The sequence below is a fragment of the Sceloporus undulatus genome, chromosome 1, assembly GCF_019175285.1.
Source record: "Sceloporus undulatus isolate JIND9_A2432 ecotype Alabama chromosome 1, SceUnd_v1.1, whole genome shotgun sequence".
Lineage (NCBI taxonomy): Eukaryota > Metazoa > Chordata > Lepidosauria > Squamata > Phrynosomatidae > Sceloporus > Sceloporus undulatus.
In genome coordinates this window covers 332,520,339-332,539,472 of record NC_056522.1, presented here as the reverse complement: position 1 = coordinate 332,539,472, position 19,134 = coordinate 332,520,339, and the positions used below count along the sequence as shown (strand labels likewise).

The 19,134-nt window shown below is 37.5% G+C and overlaps 1 protein-coding gene across 2 annotated transcripts in view; it reads right to left on the bottom strand.

Moving 5' to 3' along the window:
- ARHGAP5 (Rho GTPase activating protein 5) overlaps positions 1-16,650 on the bottom strand; it is a 35,160-nt gene extending 18,510 nt beyond the window's left edge. The window contains exons 1-3 of one of the 2 annotated variants that reach the window (XM_042464990.1): positions 12,765-16,650; positions 7,956-8,103; positions 5,993-6,369 (exon numbers count right to left, since the gene is read on the bottom strand). In XM_042464990.1, coding sequence (XP_042320924.1) covers positions 6,326-6,369; positions 7,956-8,103; positions 12,765-16,475 — 3,903 coding nt within the window. In that variant the 5' untranslated portion in view covers positions 16,476-16,650 and the 3' untranslated portion in view covers positions 5,993-6,325. Of the gene's footprint in view, positions 1-5,992; positions 6,370-7,955; positions 8,104-12,764 lie in introns of those variants that run through there. The other variant, XM_042464981.1, reaches the window with a different exon arrangement.
- Positions 16,651-19,134: the final 2,484 nt, after the last annotated feature.

The following is a 19,134-nucleotide window of genomic DNA, read 5'->3' as shown; positions in this document are numbered from 1 at the left end:
GCCCGCCTTCATAGCCAGAGCTAAGAAACAGCTGCTGATACAAGGAAGGGAGAGAGAGAGAGAGAGAGAGAGTTTGCCTCCCTGCTTGAATCCCTGTGTACTGTCCTGTCTCTCTGTATATGTCTTATCCCTCAGCTTTCCTTCATAGCCAGAGCTAGCAAACAGCTGGTGAGGCAAGGGAGATAGAGAGTATGCTGATGAAGAGGGGTGAAGAAGGAGGGAGGGAGGGAGGGAAGGAGAGAGGGGAGAGAGAGAGGGGGGGAGGAGGTTTGTTTCCCCATTTTTCATGCCGAAACTATGACCCTTGGGAGAGGTCCAGAGGGAGAAGGGGGAAGGGAAGTGATATTTTGTTTCCCTCTTTAGATCTTTTATAACATGCCCCAGTGTTTGACCCTCAACTTATCCACGGGTCATATCAAAATCCATTTTAGCCTCAAAAACTACCGACTTCTACATGAGGTCACCTTATACACAAGCATATGCAGTACATATATTGCAAATGAATTAATATTGCAGAGAGTGTACAATGGATGTGTATTTATGTTTTTTAAAAATATTTGTGCTACAAAAAAACCCAAGATATCAGTGGATTATTTATGCTGCCATCCTGAGAACTGATAATAAAGAGGGTTTTTTTCTAAGAAAGAAAGAAAGAAAGAAAGAATAAATATACAGTGTGCCCGCTCCATATGTGGGTGCACCATACGTGGCTTCCTGTTTACGCAGAAGCTGCATCGCCATTAAATGAATGGTGCATGCACACACTGTGCACGCACCGCACTGCAGCAAGCACGAGCCCCACAAGCTTACGTGGGATTTGCCTTACACGGGGGGGGGGTGTCCCCCCATATAAGGCTAGACTCCAGTGTACAATACAGTGTCTGGGTCACTTCACCTTCATGAGAAAGAAAGGAAGGAAAGCTTCTGATCACAAACTAAAATTAACTACTGTTTACCTCTGTGGTCAGAGAGATGAGTAAGGTAGCCTTGGTCCACAGCATTACAATGACTTGTAATGACTTGGCCTGGAGCATTAAAATTGTCTGGTTGGATGAGTGCATCCTTATTTTTTTCCAAAGCTTTTAAAAATGTGCCACATGCTATAAGGATCTCTGAATGTGGGACTAAATAAAGAAATTATTCAATAGCTAGCACTATTCAGAACTGAGAGTCATGAAAAGCTTTGAAGACTAACACATTTATTAAGGAATAAGCTTTGGTAGATCTGAGTCAACTTCAACAGATAAACTGAGATTTAGCTCAAGTTGACATGATGTAAAAAAGAAAACGTGTAGACAGTTGAGGTAAGAAGAATGAATGAACAGAAAACCAATAAATAAATGAAGTGGTAATTACTGTATATACTCATGTATGTATAAATCTAGAGATGTTAATCAAAAAATTGACCCCAAAAACTTGGATCGACTTATCTATGGGTCAATGTAAATACTGTACTTTAACTCTTTGAAAAAATGGAACCATCCCCTGGTGAAAGGCAAGAGTGTAACGTGTCCTGGAAGCTTTGAACCCCTTTACTCTCTCATCCATCAAGCCTTTAGGGAAAGTTATGCGTCCTATAATTTTATAAGTTCTTTGGCATTGTTTTCCTTTGCTTCATCATTTAGATCCTTTGTTGCAGGCTCCTACGTTTTACCATCGACTTATTCACGGGTTATATGAAAATCCATAATTTTGGCCCCAAAACCTGCCCTCGACTTATACATGAGGTCGACTTATAGTTGAGTTCATTTTACATACATGTAACATACTGAATGAACAAAGTAATGAATCATAAAATAATGTTGATAATCTTCCATAATCCATGAAATAGAACTATTTTTTTAAAAAACATCATCATCATTTTCATTGAACGCCTCCTTTCTCCCAGAAGTGGCCCAAAGCAATGCAAACCAAGGGTGTCTCCCTTATTTGTTTAGGGAAGGAGCAAATTTTGGGGGAAATAATACATTTAGCACATTTAACTTAAAACATGCAGAAGGGGACCTAAAGCCTTCAGCTTAGATTCACATGGACTGTGGCACAGCAAAAACAATGGAGTTTATGAGACAAGGGAAACTGGAAGTACAGTGCACCCGTGTTATACGCGGGCACTCTATATGCGGCTTTGAGCATACACTCAAAGCCGTGCGGGAGTGCATGGGGCAGCATGTCCCATTCGTATGAATGGGGCGCGCTGCTGTGGCGTGCGCCCTGTGTGCCGCCACGGACACAAACCCCATTTGTTTGAATGGGGCTTGAGCATCTGCGTTTTTCCTCTTACGGGGGGGGGGGGTCCAGAACAGATCCCCCGCATAAGAGAAGGGCGGACTATATAATCCCATGGCAATCCAAACACAATCATGGGGTTTAACGTTATTGCGTGATAGACCACTACACGCAATTTCGAGCAATGGGAAGTCAGTCTAAACGCAATCATGGGGTCTCACGTTATAGTGTGACAGACTACCACATGCAATTTCGGGCAATGGCAAGCTATTTTCGGGCAATGGGAAGTCAGTTCAGATGCAATTCGAACTGACGTAAATTCGCTGAACTAGAAAATTCACATGAATGTGTTCTGGCCCCACTTTCTTTTCATTCGAAATTAAGAGAAATTCCTCCTGTGTGATAAACTCCAGTGTAATCCTCCAATGCTACCTTATCAACTCTGGTAATATTTGTCTCTGGGGTCACCATCCAGTGTCAGTGTTTCTTGGCGTGACTTTTCCCATGGGTGAATTACACTGCTTCAGAGGAATAATTTTCCCCACTACAATTTAGTTACAAAGGGTATGAAAAACAAATTCGGTATTTTAAATTATATTTGACTTTTGGTATAATCATGTACTCAGTAAAGCGATGACTTTCAAAAGAAAAACTGAACATGTGTGGTTTAAAAAAAAATCTGAAGCCTAAACACAACCTGTATGTTACATTATGAATGTAGTAAGGAAAAGGAGGGAACTGAGAGAAGATTTTTTTTTTCTTTGTTGGTACTGCCATTAACCTAGGATCTCAGTTCATAGCTATACTGGAGAAAAAAATGCCAGGGGAGCAATTCAATGACAAGACTCCCAAGTGCCATAAGGAGATTCATTGCACAAAAGCACTGAAAACGTTTATTTGCTTTTAACTCTGTAAGTGACAAGGAATGTATATTTAGTGTCACCACTGAGGAAATACCCCTCAGGAATTAGCTCACTGCCTGGTTATAAGTAAGCCATGTTGGAATAATTTTACTTGTTAGTATGGTGTGGTGTGCTATCTTAATACTTTAATGGTTTTTAGTGGTTTTAACTATGCTATTTTTAACTTATGTTTTAATATTGAGTGTTATTTAATTATTTTTTTAACTTTTGTAATCAATGTTTTAGGTCTATCTTTTTAAATTAATGTAAGCCCAGTTAGTCTGACAGGAAAGATTCTAGAGCAGATCATTAAACAGAGAGTCTGTGAACATTTAGAAGGGAATGCCATAATCACAAAAAGTAAACATGGGTTTGTGAGAAACAAGTCATGCCAGAGTAATGTGATCTCTCTCTTTTTTAAAATAAAATTACCATCTTTGTAGATGAAGGGAATGCTGTGGATATAGTATATCTTGATTTCAATAGGGGTTTCACAAGGTCCCCCATGATATTCTTGCATACAAGCTAGTAAAATGTGAGCTAGACAAGGCAAGCTAGGTGGATTTGTAATTGGTTGACCAGTGAACCCAAAGGGTGCTCAGCAATGGCTCATCTTCATCTTGGAAGGTTAAGAGGTGATATGACAGCCCTTTTTAAATATTTGAAGAAGTGTCATATTGAGGATGGAGCAAGCTTGTGTTCTACTGTTCCAGAGAATAGGACCCGGAGCAATGGATCCAAACTGCAAGAAAAGAGACTCCACCTCAACATTAGGAGGAACATCCCAACAGAAAGAGCTGTTCAACAGTGGAGTAATTTGAAAACGAGCCAAATAAAGCAGCTTCTGGTAATTTTGGGGGCATGACATTCAGATGATCATGTCCCCAAAGCAGCCGGAAGCTGGTCTAAAAAGAAACTGATTTAGATCGATTCCTGATCAGCACTGCTTGGGACTGCGGAACCGGCCCACTTCAGGAGTGGGTCTTCGGGTGGCCACGGTACCAGACTGATTGGGGCTGGGAGGCCTCTCCTTCATGGGCATCTCATTCACTTCTGAGTCTACAGAAATTTATCCTGCAAAGCTTGTTTCTCTCAGAATATGAATAATCATCAAGTTTAAAAATTCTATTCCAAATTAAATTCTCATAAATTTGTTGCTAACTGCATTAGACCTATTAAATTTTCTCAAAAGTAATCAAACTGATATGTGTGGTAAGACTTGATCAAGTTTTTCTTACAAAAAGTTACTTGCATTAACCAGCTTAAACCTGCAATATAAAGCTAAACCACTCAAGTCAATGGAGTTTTACCAATTCTGGAAAACAAAAATCTATCCAACATAGGGCCAAAACAGACAGCCTGGTAAAGCTGACTCCAGCAGAAAAGGAGCTGCTTTTTCCCCCACAAAAAAGGAGTGCATTTTTTTCACTCCTTTTTGGGGTGGAAGCTAGCCGGATTGAGACTGCGACATGTGGCTACCACGGCCTCCAATGCAGCTCTCTTTGGGGTTTCACACCATAGATACATAGATCCTCACTTCCCCTGTTGCAATGTCTTTCCCCCCCTTCAGTACAGGTTATTTACAAAAAGGGTTTTGGCCAACTGCAGTGTTTCTTGCGGACTGCTCCTCTTCTCTATTCAGAGAATTGCACAATATTTGATGACAACCTATTATGAATCTTGCACAACAATCATTTTACTATTTTTAATATTGTTAAGGTAATATGGAAAACTATTATTAGAGAGTATGTGTGTGGAACAGTGATTACAAGCTCTGGAGTGGGTTTTGTGAAATCCAGGTTTAAAGTCCACACTCAGCATGAAACTTGCTTAATGATTTTGGGTCAACTACAATCTCAGGCTAGCCTACCTCACAGGAGTGTTGTAAAGTCACAATGGAGGGGATGAGAGCTATGCAAGCAGCACTTAGTTCATTGGAGAAAGGTGAGCTGTAAATATAATTAATATATACAAAAATAATAATATTGCATGGAATATAAAATTACCCATTTAGTCTACTTACAGGAGAAAATCAGCAGTTATTAAACATTAAACTATTGGAACATGTTTAGAAGTTTAGAAATTTAGAAAGTGAATTTGAAAACTGCCAAGAAAACATACATTTACCAGCCTCCATATATTTACTAGAGGAGAATGAATCCCTTTTTGTGTTTAAGATTATAATTTGAGTCATAGGTTAAATCTTTGGCTATTTCATTACCACCAGTAAAGAACATTTTATAAAAGAAAGAAGAAAATGAAGGCACATGATAGAAAGCTGTAGCACAGTGGCAGGTCAGCACTGTCTAGATGCCTGAGTTTGTTTTCATATTTGAATCCATAATCTCATGGAACATCAAGGTGAGTCCAAGACATTACCATCCAGTTTTCTATCAAAGAGTCCCTTCCACCAAGCCAAAACTTTCAGATTATTCTACTGCCATGGCTAGCTATGGAAAAAAACGACTAGTTTCTAATTAAGGAACAAGCAGTATTTACAGTTTTAATCTATAAATAATGTAGTAAATCTGGAGCGTCAACTGATTATAAAGAAAGCTTTAAATTGTAACAAGAACAGGCCCTAGGTATGTTCAGGTACAGCTACACTTCTAAGATTCCTATGAGTCATAATGTCTCAGGAATACTAATACAGTGGACCCTTGTTATACGCTGGGGTTTGGTTCCAAGATCTCCCATGTATAACAAAATCCGTGGATGCTCAAGTCCCATTAAATATGACATAGCAAAATGGCATCCCTTATAAAAAATGGAAAATCAAGGTTTGATATTTAAAATTTGTACTTTTTTTGAACATTTTCAAACCATGGATGCTTGAATCCGTGTATAAAAAATCCACGTATAAGAAGGGCTGACTGTATTTTTAGTCCTATAAAAATTCTAAAGATGAATGTTCACATAAAGTTGGATATTCCAAATAACAAGTATATTCTGGAAAAACAGTGCCTTGCAGAAGTACTTGCAATACTCTGCCACAAATTCTTCCACAATTTGTTGTATTTAGGTTTGTATTGTTTTCACTTAATATACAAACAATGCTCAATGCTGTGAAGGTACAAAATATTTTTATTGTAACATAAAAGTTAAGTAAACAAAAACAAACTGGTACTTGTTGGTTGCATAACTAACTCAACCTTTGACAGCAGTTACAGTTGCAAGTCTTCTTGGGTAAGTCTCTATCAGCTTTGCACATTTTGGATCTGATTTTGAGCCGCCTTGGGTGCTTCCGGAGAGAAAAGCAGCATACAAATGAAATAAATACATAATAAATAAATGAATGATTTTTTTTGCACCCCCCCTTTTTTTTTTTTTTTTTTTTTTGACAAAATGCTTCATTTGGCGACTTGATGAACAGAAATTCTTTCATCAGATTTTAAATCAGATTGACACCTGAGCTTTGATTGTGCCATTCCACACGTTTTGTGGCAAAGCCAAAAGATTCAATGGTAGTCTCATCAGTCTGATTGCCCTTTGTCCACGTTTGCCAAAAGTCATGCAGGAGACACAGCAAATTTTAATGTGGTTTGTTTCAGCAATGGCTTTCTTCTGGCCACTCTTTCACAAGGTCTAGCTTTGTGGAAAATTTGGGAATATCTTCTATCTCAGTTGCAGATCTCTCCAGCTCCTACAGAGTTACCATTGGTCTCTTGGTCGCTTCTCTGACTAATGCCTTCCTTACCTGGTCATTGAATTGGGTGGACAGCATTCTGTGGCTAGAACTACAATTAAGCCTTATTCTTTCCATTTTGTAATAATGAGTTTAATGGTGCTCCAGGAAATATTCAAAGCTGAATTTTTTAATTACGATAATTATAATTATGTACAGGTGGACTCACTCAACTATTTCAGTGATTTCTGGAGACAATGGGAGGTGCCAGAGCTTATTTAGATGAGGTGAATATGTACACAATCAACAAGTGCCTTCATGATGTTAACTACTTTATATACATCAAATGGTAACAATGATAATTAAATCCATTTGAATTCCAGAATGTAACACAAAAATGTGGAAAGGTTGGGAGGGGGGGTTCCTACAAGACACTGTATGTACTGTTTCTCTATCAGTTAATTTCCTCCTTATTTACACTGATGACTAGTGGATGAATAATCAAGGAAAGAATTCAGTGCCAGTGTTTCTGCAAAACTCATCTTTAACAACAATTAAAAATTTAACCAGAATTGATTTTCAAACACGTTACGGAAAGAATCAAAGAGATCAGGTTATTATGGAAAGAATCAAAGAGATTAAGTTACAGATTAATTTAATTTTTGCAACTGAACAACTCTTATTTTACTGTAATTTGTACATATCTTTCTACTTTGCATACTTGCATTTGCATTAATAATATGCACTTTAAAATTATTTTTCATTAATAATACTAAAAAAATGATCAGCACACTGAATGCCTGGTCTGGGATGTATGAGGAAAGTCAGAGGAATGTCAACTGGGAATGGAAAAAAGTAGACAAGATAGAAATGTCAGAGACAACCACCACCATGCAGAGTAGCAAAAGATCTCTACTCTCACCAGCTCTGAATCCCAATAGCCAATCAAGGTATCTGATGTAGTGAGTAGCTGCTTAGTATTTTTAACTGTCATTCAAATATAATCTTCTTCACCCCACCCCCAAAATTATGTTTCATTTAAATGCAACTCTTTTCTGGCAAATACAGGAAAGCAATTAGTTTTCTGTACACATTTCTACATTAACACACAATATAACACTAAAAACAAAAAGATACAAGACTTTGTAAGTGGCAGAATGGAAAAACAGTCAAATATTTTTGAAGTTCAATTTCCTTCCTACCTGTATCTTCAATGAACTCCACACACTTCTCAACAAAGAGTGGTATAGGCTTTTCAGGTGTAACCAAATCCTGCAGGGGTATCCCAAAGTAATTACTATCCCAATTTCTACGAGTTGGTGGATTGAATGTCTTCGTTTTCTTTTTTTGCTATAACAAAGCCACAGAATCCTTAGCCAACATCAGTAACTGAAACTGTAATATATACATAACAACAGCTGTAGCAAGAAAAATTCTCAAACAGCAACATTAGTTTTGAATAGATTAATGTATAATGCCCAGGTAAAAAGATCAATCAGACTTTTTAGTTATGCTAAACATCCTCTTGTGCCTGGCTGTGTGTATGGGCCTTCAAGTCACCTGTCAATTTATGGCGACCCCACAAATTTCCTAGAAGCCACGGGTTACTGAGAGGCCATTTTGCCAGTTCCTTCCTCAGAAATATCGCCGACAGCACCTGGTTTTCACTGGCAGTCTCTCATCCAAGTACTGTTCATGCTTAGCTTCTAAGATCAGATAGGATCTGGTGCCTTTAGAGTATTAGGCCAGCTGTGCCTGGCTACAGAGTTATAAACAGCTAGGGAACAATAGCATTTAGGGCAGTGGTTCCTAACCTTTCTTGGGTCATAGCTCCTCTAATAATCTCATGAAAGTTACGGAACCCCTTCCTGTAACATGATGTATATGATCTCACCACCAGCGGTGGCATCATTTGCCACCCCACATACATGTGAACTGAAATATATATATTTATACGCACACAAACACAAAGACAATTTTCAAACCAACAGGAAATAAATCAAACAAAAACTCTTATATATTCTCTGAAGCCCATCCATGAAGCATGCACATCTTAGCAACTTTGGTTTATGTGCTGAAACATCAATAACGTAAGACACTTTCATTTATGTAAGGTGACCTCGCTTCCAATATTTCAAGCAATTCCTACTACTACCACTCATCATGCCATATGCTAAACCAGGAATGGGAAATCTCTGACCTATACACTTACCCGCTCCAGATCACCAATGAAAGAGTAGAAAATTAAATAGATCTAAACTTTAAAAAATCCCCATACAGAAATGAGTAATGTTTTGTAAGCAAGAAACAGACTTATTCATGCACTGAACTGAGCGTTGTACTTTTATGCTTGGTAAAAAAAATGTTTAAAATGGCAAAAATTATATCTGTCCCTGACCACTTTGCTTTGGTCCTGTCCTGTGTCCTTAGCTTTACCACAGATGGAACCCATATCATGAGATCACTCATAAATAGCAAAAATACAGAAAATGGCTACAGACTTTTTTTAAAAAAGTATGGCTCCAGGCGCACTCTATATCCCTATCAATTGCTCCCATCACTACTACACAGAGCAGTATAGAGAACTGAGGCTGAGAAATGGTGCCCTGCATTCTTCTGGACAATGACTCTTGGACCTACGATTATTATCAAATTCTCATAATGTACCCCTAAAATCAATTTGTTCTCAAATGTAATCAAGCCTTTATGAGTATACATTTTAAAAGCTTTGAAAATGATAAAGCCTTTATTTTGACTTTAATAACTTTAATATAATGAAGGACACCTCCCATGTTACGAAGGTGTAACAACAACTTTGTTCCATTTATATGTGGGACATAATGAAGAAACTATTGAAATTTCTTGCCATTCCAGTGTTGTTCCTCTTGGAAACTAACATGGGATTCTGCCATGTGGCTCAAAATTGCATTTCTACAGCTACCATACCCACCAAAACATTCTTCCCAACCTTGACATCTGTGTTTTGTTTTGTTTTTTACTTCACCCATGATCTTTCACTACATGTATATTAGTTGGGCTTGACAGCAGGATCAATCAAAAGTATTTACAGAGTACCCTTGAGGAAGGTGTCCTTAAAAACCCATGATTTGAGGGTCTCTGTTACAAGGTGGCAGAGACAACATTCTACAGTGGTACCTCGGGATACGAAATACCCAGGTTACGAAATTTTCGGGATACGAAAAAATCCCATAGGAAATCATTGTTCCGGGTTACGAATGTTTTTTCGGGATACGAAGAAAATTTTTGGTGCTTTTTTCGGCTTTTTCGCACGAAACGCGGCTTTTCCCCATTAGCGCCTATGGCAATTCGGCTTACGAAGGCTTTTCGGGTTACGAAAGCGGCCGCGGAACGAATTAATTTCGTAACCCGAGGCACCACTGTATCTTCATAACAATATTTATTATCCACAAGCAGAGTTTGCCACTAGTTGCTTCCAGAGGCCTTCATGAGGCAGGAAAACCTTCATATTTGAATCACTTCTTAGAACTTCACTGAATCACAAGGACTATCTCCTTCAGCAAAACAAAATGAACAACATCACCAGTCTTCACCCAAAAGTGAAAGAAATCTATCATATTGTGTTTGAAAAATATTAAGTATGTTCACATTTAGTATTTTAAGTTTTTTTTTATCTGCTGCTGTTTTCACTGGTTCAGTTTAACATTTGGCACACTTGTAGACAACATCAGATCATGGATGTAAAGTCAAGCTATTGTTGCAATAGGTGTTGTTTTTCTACACAGTGGAAATCTGAGATTATTATGGTGGAACTTTTTTTGTGATTTACCTTAAGTAAAAGGCCACTTCTTGTCCCATTCATTTTGAACACTGTCTCCAGTCTCATACTGTATCACACACACAAACCATCTGATCAAAATAATGCCTTATCTTTTTGTAACTTCAATGAAACAAGTTTAACTGGAGTTAACATACCAAGCCATATACCAATCACTTTTTAAAAATATTACAATTTCATATATATCTAGAAGAAATTTATTGAGTGTAATTGCTGTGTGTATTTAATGTAAACAGGTAGACAAACTTTTGCCAAAAGGGAGAGTCTAGAGACATACCTACAGGTGCATACAACACACGAGTTCTTCCTTCTAGCCTCCACTCATTTACTTACACCCACATTTAAAGATATACACTGACAGAAACATTCTCTACCGCTACATGAATAAACTCGCTGGAGGTTAAGGAGAAGGATAGCAAACTTATAGCCAGATGATGTCTAGAACTCCCCTCCTTCAGTCACTGATTAGTCATGAGAGTGTGCCTGGAGCCTTAAACTGAGATTGCATGTGGGAACACAAGAAGGCTAGCAGAAATATTTAGGGAACCTTTATGATCTGCTGGAAATGAACAAGAGTGTTTATGCTCCTCCCTAAGTATGATGTAACTTCTGCAAGCAGTCTCATACCTGAAAAGCTTCACCCTCTACCAAGGCTAATCTAATTATTATGCAAATGACCCTCTTCTACCCTCTGCTCCAGGGCTGGGGAACTACTTTCTCCATAGGAGGTGCTTTATTCCCCAAAGACTCTGTATTCAGGGATACATGTATGGGTTACAGTCCATCACCTGGAGGGCCAAGAAACCCCAATCCCATTCTACCCTGTCAGTTGTAATCAGAATAATATATCCAGCATATTGCACTTGTAATGAAGCTCCTAGAAGAATATGCAAGGAAAGTGTCAAACAACTTTATACTCCTAAATAAGGACACACCAAAAGAATGTACAGATGATCAAATTATTGCTTTACTGTCTAGACAAATTAAATGAAAAGTTATAAACAAAACTTCCCTCCATTCCTTGTAGACAAAAGCCTTTCCAAAACCAACCAGACTGGCCCTATTAAACATGTTAAAAATACCATTAAACAAGCAGCCTTTTGTAATGCTACTGAACCAAATACATTTCACAAGTAAAATTCTACATCTGCCTCTGGCAAACAATCATCTGAAGACAGAGTTAAATAATGATATGGATCATTTTTCAGAGCCACATAAATTTCTCTGGACAATATATAACCAATCCAAAAAAGCATTTCACACACAGAAGCTACAAGCTGATTCCTCCTGGATCAGGATGCAATGACCTTCTATGTCCAACAATAGTACTATCTGACTATCAGACAATTTTGTATATCAGCTCAGCACTCCTTCTGAATAGGCCTTTTGGCTTGACCCTAACAGAGCAGTATACTGGCTTAAATTACCTGGCCCAGCACTGCACACAGGAGTTTGTTATTTGAAAAAATAATTGACTCTCCATTCATACATCAAGATAACGGAGGCATTTACAAACACTGCTGATACACAAAACACAATTAAGTAACATGTAAAAACATCAGTTGTTACATTCAGTACATTCAGTTTAGAACTGTGATATTTTAAGTGCTGGCCTAGTAACTTTGCTGACACCAGAAAATAATACAATAGTCTATCTTCCGTATAATGGCCAAAAATACAGTACCAAAACTCAAAATTATACACACAGTTTCTGCTATTTACAAACTAAAAGCCTAATTCTAAGGCTGTGTTAGCAAGAACATCAATCTTTCCCTTGCCTCCCTACGGTTGTTAACACCACCAAAACACTGGGTAAGGTTGGTTTCTCACCTTTCCTGCACAGATTTTTGGGCTATAAGGTAAGGGAACATTGTCCTCTTGAATCTACTGATATACTTCCACTTATGGGTATCCCACATTTGATTTAGTCCAAAGACAGAAAGTGATAGCAACCATAACTTTGGATGCAACACCAAGTGAGTCCAAATTTATTCTCATCAACAGTAATAATGACTAACAGGATTAATAAGTTTTAGTAACAGTCTTACACTAGTCAGTGAAGTTACTATTTTCAATAACCTTTTGATATAAATGAATACACCAATCTTAACTAGAACTAAAAATGATATTACTATAAAATATTCTGATACAATACAAAGGCATTGTGCCTTTTTTTAAAAAAAACACAACTTACTTTTTTATCTTCTTTCACCTTCTGTGTTTTCTTCTTCATCTTTTTATCATCTAACTCTTGATCTGATGTAATAGCAGGATTATCAATGCCAGCTTTCCATGTTTCTGCAGGAGACAGAAGTGGATCTTCTTCACTACCACGATGTCTTCCTTTTCTTTTAGTTTTAGATGTAGTAAAAGCTTCATCATCACTTGCATCTGAATGTGCTCTCCTATAATAAGATTTGGCTTTACTGAACAGCGTTTTAGATCTGTATTTATATTTTGAAGGTCTTCTTTCACCTTGAGTCTTTGAAATTCTATCTGGAAAGCCATTTTCTTCATCTCCTTGGGCATTATTTATAATAAATGAATTTCTAATTTTAACTACACGATTCTGACTATCATCTGGAATTGCGTAGATATCATCAGTAACACCTCTGTGCTTAAAAACAGTGTCAATTGGTTCTGCATAATTATCAGACTGGTCAAGATCATCAGTTGCTGCCAAAGCCATTCTAGATTGTTTTCTTGGGTTTTTACCAATGCCTGCCTCAATGGTTTTTACCAAGTTTGGATCTAATTTTTTCACATTTGTCTTGGGCACTATTGGCTTCGGTTTTATGGGAGGAGGCACTTTATGGTTGCGTTCATGGTCATGACAGTTCAGAGGTGTACTATGACTAGGATATTCATTACCTTCCAAATCTAATCGATATTTTGAGCGATCAGGTGTTGGGAGTAGCTGTACATCATCCCCGATTGGGCTGTAAGGAGGTGGGGCTTCAGTATCATCTTCTGAATCTGGATAATAATTGTAAGCAAGAGAGCTTCCTCTGGGGGAATGCAAGAAAACATCCTCACTTGTGTGTGTTGTTTCTCTTGTGTTATCAGTCATATAGGAATTTTCAATCATATTTTTCTTCTCTAAAACATCACTGAAGAACAAAGTAAAAACCTCAGTCTGGCGGTGATACTGAGATAAAGAATACAGGGCTGTAAACTTAGCATTAATCTCAGTTGCTATATGTTCACCTTCAGTCATTAATTCCTTGATAGCTTCATTCTCAAAGAAGTCTGCTTGACTGTCAGTAACAGCCACTAACTGGACAGGAATTGTGTCTTGCACTTCTGACAGAAATGCTCGAAGCATTCCCATAGATGCTTTTCTTTTGGCAGAGTAAACTAAGATATACCCATGAACAAGTTCATCTTTTCTTACACCAATTGAAGAATGATACGATAATATCGTTATCTGAATTCGCCTCCGTTTCTCACCTATAATTTTATCAAGCATTAGAGAATTATTCTGGCCAGCCTGAGCAGCACTGCAGGAATGAGAATCAAGGAAGGGTGAAAGAATAAGATCTACACTGAAGGGATCTCCACACATGCCACACATAACAATCCTCAAATCTGCTTCTGAAAGGTCCTTAATTGTAGGAACAGGGCTTACAACATCAAAGTTATGTTTAACTGCTTCCAGAACTCCCCGCAAAGCTTGCTTTATTTGAGTCTCATTAAATTTACGTGGGTAAGTACCAGCAGGGACATCTATAAAAGGACACTGCAACTTGTTTGCCAGTTGTTGTCCTTGATGTCTCAAGATTGGCAAATTCTTGCTAACGCTCTCTCTCTGATTAGCCAGTATTAATGTAAATGGAAGATTGGCCATATACTTGTCTCTTATCTGAGATGCCTCAGTCCTGATTTTTCCGATGGATTCTCCAATAAAATTAAGAGATTCAATTGAACTGAACACACAGAAACATCCATGTGGTTTGAAGGCAGAAGTCCATAACTGATAAGGTGACTTTGCATCAACTGGTCTAAGATCAAGTTCATATATTTTTCCATCTAAGGCATATTCATCATCTGTGGATTGTGTCCGAATCTCATTTGCCAGCTCTTGCGCAAGTCCATCTTTACCCAAAATGAAAATATTAACTTTATCAATGTTGGCACTATCATGATAAAAGTTTAAGCGACCGTGGTCCAATTGCAAGAGACTTCCAGCAAGTAACTGTTCTACTTTAATGTCCATACAGTTTTGGCCACTGAGACACGTTTCTTTAGTAGGGTGATATACAAATCCTATGTGTTTAAGAAGAAGAGACTCTCTATCAGGTGCAAGTTTCTGTAAAGCTTTGTATCTAGGCTCTTCACTCAAAACTGCATGAATTTCACTCATTTTATCAGAACTAGGTGTTGCATTCAAATCCAGATCATAAAATAGTTCTGAATGTTCAAAAAGCATTTCCTGAAACTCCTCTTTGGCTTTTTCAACTATTTCCCGTTGATGCCTACTATACACTTCTCTACTATCTGCCTCTGTAATATATTTAAAAGCTTCATCCTCCATCACAAAACACATAACTTCTTCCCAAGGTTGTCCAGGAGAAATGAACTGTATTTTTTCAAGTGTTTTTTTGAACTTCTCCTTCATTTCAACTCTTCTTTTTTCTGATATTAGATGCTGAACATGATTTTGATACACCTTTTCAGCTTCTAGTGTGTTCAAAAGGTCAAATGGAATTCTCCTGTCATTCACTTTATCTATATGGTCAGTTTCATCCCAAGGTGTTTTTTCCAGCACTACAAAACATAGTTGAAAATCTTGTCTTTTCTCCATTAATTTCAAAGCTTCTGACCAACTCAAATGTTCAATCTCTTCAAGGTTTGACAGAAGTGTGTTAAATGCTCTTGGTAATGTATTAATATATTCATCTCTTCTTTTTCTTATGTGCTCTTGTTTAAGTTGCTCTATGTGTTTTGAAAATGTATTTTTGGCCTTTTTTGTTCCCTCCAAATTAATGTATTCTTCATAATCTGGATGATTTTTCAGTTTATTACTAACCGTTTTCCAAGTGGCATGATAGTCTCTCACAGTCTGTACAAGTTTTTCAAATTTATCTGTTGAAGACACAACAAGCTGTCTCTGTGTTTTATAGGCATCCAGATAGGGAATTATTTTCGGTTTACCACGAGTTTTATCCATCATTTGTACCAGTGCAGTAAAACATGTTTCTACATTTACATTGAATCTTGCTGATGTCTCAACTACCAGAAGGTTCTTTTTATTTGAAGCAAATGCTTGAACTTCTCGTAAATAATGTTCCACACACTCATCACATTTAGTTGCTGCTATTATTATAGGCTTTTTAGATTTTGATAGCTGAATGTAAAGATTATTTACAAATTTAAGTTGGTCATCAAACTTCCTATTGCATCCTTGACTTACATCAATGCACAATAAAAATCCATCGATATTTAACTTTCCTTCAGGCATTTGCTTTTGTTCAAAGTCTTGCTCTAATCCAAGCTGATCTGTGCAAATATACATAAGTTTTTCGGCTGACTGCAATTTGGTTGCAGCTGCACGTTTTATGTAAGGTTGTAAGTTCGTACTCCGATGAGGCAGAAAAGTCTGATCATCAATGAACTCAGTCTGTTCAATAACATGAATTTTGCAATCTACTCCATCCTCTCCACATTGTATTACGTCACCCCAGTATAAAAAGTGATCATTATTAACAACTCGTCCACCAAAGTCAATTGTGCTAAGCACAGAGGTATGTTCAGGGTAATATTCATCTGCTTTTGAACGCACAAACCTATTGCACAAACACGACTTTCCAACTCCGCAGTTCCCCTTGTCTTTTTCAGTCCCAGAAAGTCCAACCACACTAATAGCATAGGATGGGGGACGAGGCTCTTTGTTCTTTGCCATCATAGTGTTCTTCTCATCCTTCTGTATTTACCAACACAACTGGGTGTAGTGTTCATTCTTAAAAGTGCTTCTACACTCTAAAATTTTATCTTCAAATTGTGTAAAATTGATTTCAGTTCTGCAAGGATCATCATGTTTGTAATAAACTTAGGTGTCCATGATCAAGTGGTCGGTAGTTCTAAAAAAGAAGAAAGAGAGAGTTTATCAATTACAATTACCTATACAGTTGTCCTTCCACATTTGCAAATTGCATGATTCAATGATTCCCTTCCAGTGGATGTTGACCACACAGTTGCATTGGAGAGACTATAGATGCCTAGAAAAGTATTCTTCAGTTAATACACACACACACACACACACACACATATACAGAGCATATATTCATGTTTTTTCCACATTTGTAGGGACTGTGCCCCTAACCCCCATGAAAGTTGAGAGCCAACTATAGCTTCATTTAAACCTTAAAAGAATATTTTGTGTTTACTATCAACTTAGGGCATCCCAATGAATTTGACAAGAGTTTCCTAGGCAAGGAGTACTGAGAGGTAATTTTGCCAGTTCCTTCCTCTGAAATATAGCCTACAGCTCCTGGTATTTATTGGCAGTCTCCCATCCAATGAGAGCTGACCCTACTTGCACTCCAAGAACAGAAGGGATCTGGTGGCATTAGTGTATTTAGATGGGAAAGGTAAATTGCAGCTATATAAAATTAGAATTCACTCTTACTTTATGCACTACTTTTCTAAAATTATCCACAGTACTTTATAAAACATTATTTTGTTTTGCTATTGATAAAACTGCAAGATTTGTAAAGTTCTTAGGGTTAATTTTACAATGTGCACTGAACTCTTAATGCTGATCCTTGTGAAGTTTTCTTGTTGTTGAGTTAAAAAAATACCATATTGAAGTATTGAAGAAAAGTTCATGCACTATAGGCCCTTATGAATACACAGCATGTTTCACTGATATCAGTATAACTTGTTTCCAATTAACAACCTGATCCAACAGTGACAATCACAATTAACTAATACAACTTAACCAAATAGGATCCTGCTGCTTAAAAATAGCACCCAAAATTTATCAATGTATACATGGTACTTTGGGATCAACTTCAGGAACTCCATGAACAAACAAATACATAACCAATGTCTTGTACACAAAGTATTTTGCCTCTTAAACTTTTATTTATTTTCCAGTTTGTCAAACATTTCCAGTAAAATGGAGGTTCTGAAGAAATAGGTTATATTTTCCCAATCCCCCCCTCCTGCAAATACAGTATGTAGAAGAAGAAAATGTAAAAAAAGGTTTCACTTCAGTTAACTGATATTCCATGCAGAAGACAACTGTTAATACATAGATGGTAATAAGATTTGGAAATTAATCATTTGTGTAAAAGCACTGGAAGTAATTACTAAAATGTATCAATTATACCAAACAGCAGACATCATTTAGAAACTGTTCTATTGTGTTTCCTCTTTAATGACTGACCACAGAAATTATATGGTGGTCAAAGGACTACTTGAAGGATTCCAAAGTTAAGTTCCCCCTGCACTCTGATGCAGTTGTAGAACACACCCAGACTCAAAGCATGATGGGTAAAAGATAAGAAAAGCATGACTAAGCAGAGGACAGGTACTGATAGGTTTATGCAGCACATCCTGTTTCACCAAAGATTCATATCAGACAATAATATTCGGGGATGATTAATTCACCACTTACATAGTAAGAGAGAACGAGTACAGCAACATAAGGCAACAACGATTGCAGAGATCCACTTACAAATACTGCTAAGAGTTAACTACCTCACTGTTTATTGAAACTGTTAAATCGCAAGCACTGGCTCTTTGAAGAGAACTTGGGAGAAAGTAAATCCATAAACTTTCCCATTTACTGATTCTATCATACTACTTTATCATGCTGTTTCATGAAGTTCTGAGACACAAAGAGGATTACAGTAAGTGCTATCAGCCTTATAAACAAGGTGTGTACCCTGCCACCTTTTTCTGGTACTGTACAAATAAATGTCTGAGTGCAAAGAAGTATCTGAGTATGTTCATGCTGCATGCATCTTGGTTATTTAGCAAAATTTTAAGGGTAATTATTAAGTTATTATCACCACTCCAAATTCACCAGAGGAAGCGCAGAAATCCTTCAGGGAGCTTAGAGGATGCAAAGACAAGACTGAAACACATGTGGCCTATACGCTGATCACCCTTCACTCAGCATTTACAGCAAACACAGAGCTTCTTTTGCTTATTGCCTTCACCTCAAGTCATTGGTTTAATATCCAGTGGTCCACATTCAACACTATCCTTTATGTTATAAACTACCCTGAATAACATGTTAATATGACTCATTTAATTTTAGTTCAGTACTTCTGAAAGAAATAACTGAATATCAACTGCTCCTGAACTGGAGCTTACATTTGAGATCTGTTGGCTTTTTCATAGGGGAACTTGGTTGATGAGATGTGTTTTCATGGTTCAGAGACTAATTGCCATATTAGTAGTCAGGAAGGACAGATGTAGTTTCCTACATGACAGATGGCTTAGTGACCATGGAGAGCTGCTTTGTCTTCCTACGTACCATGAAGTGTTTTTACTAAAACATATTCCTCAGACTTTAGAAAAGCCTAGCTTGCTCATTCCTGCTCTCCTGTATG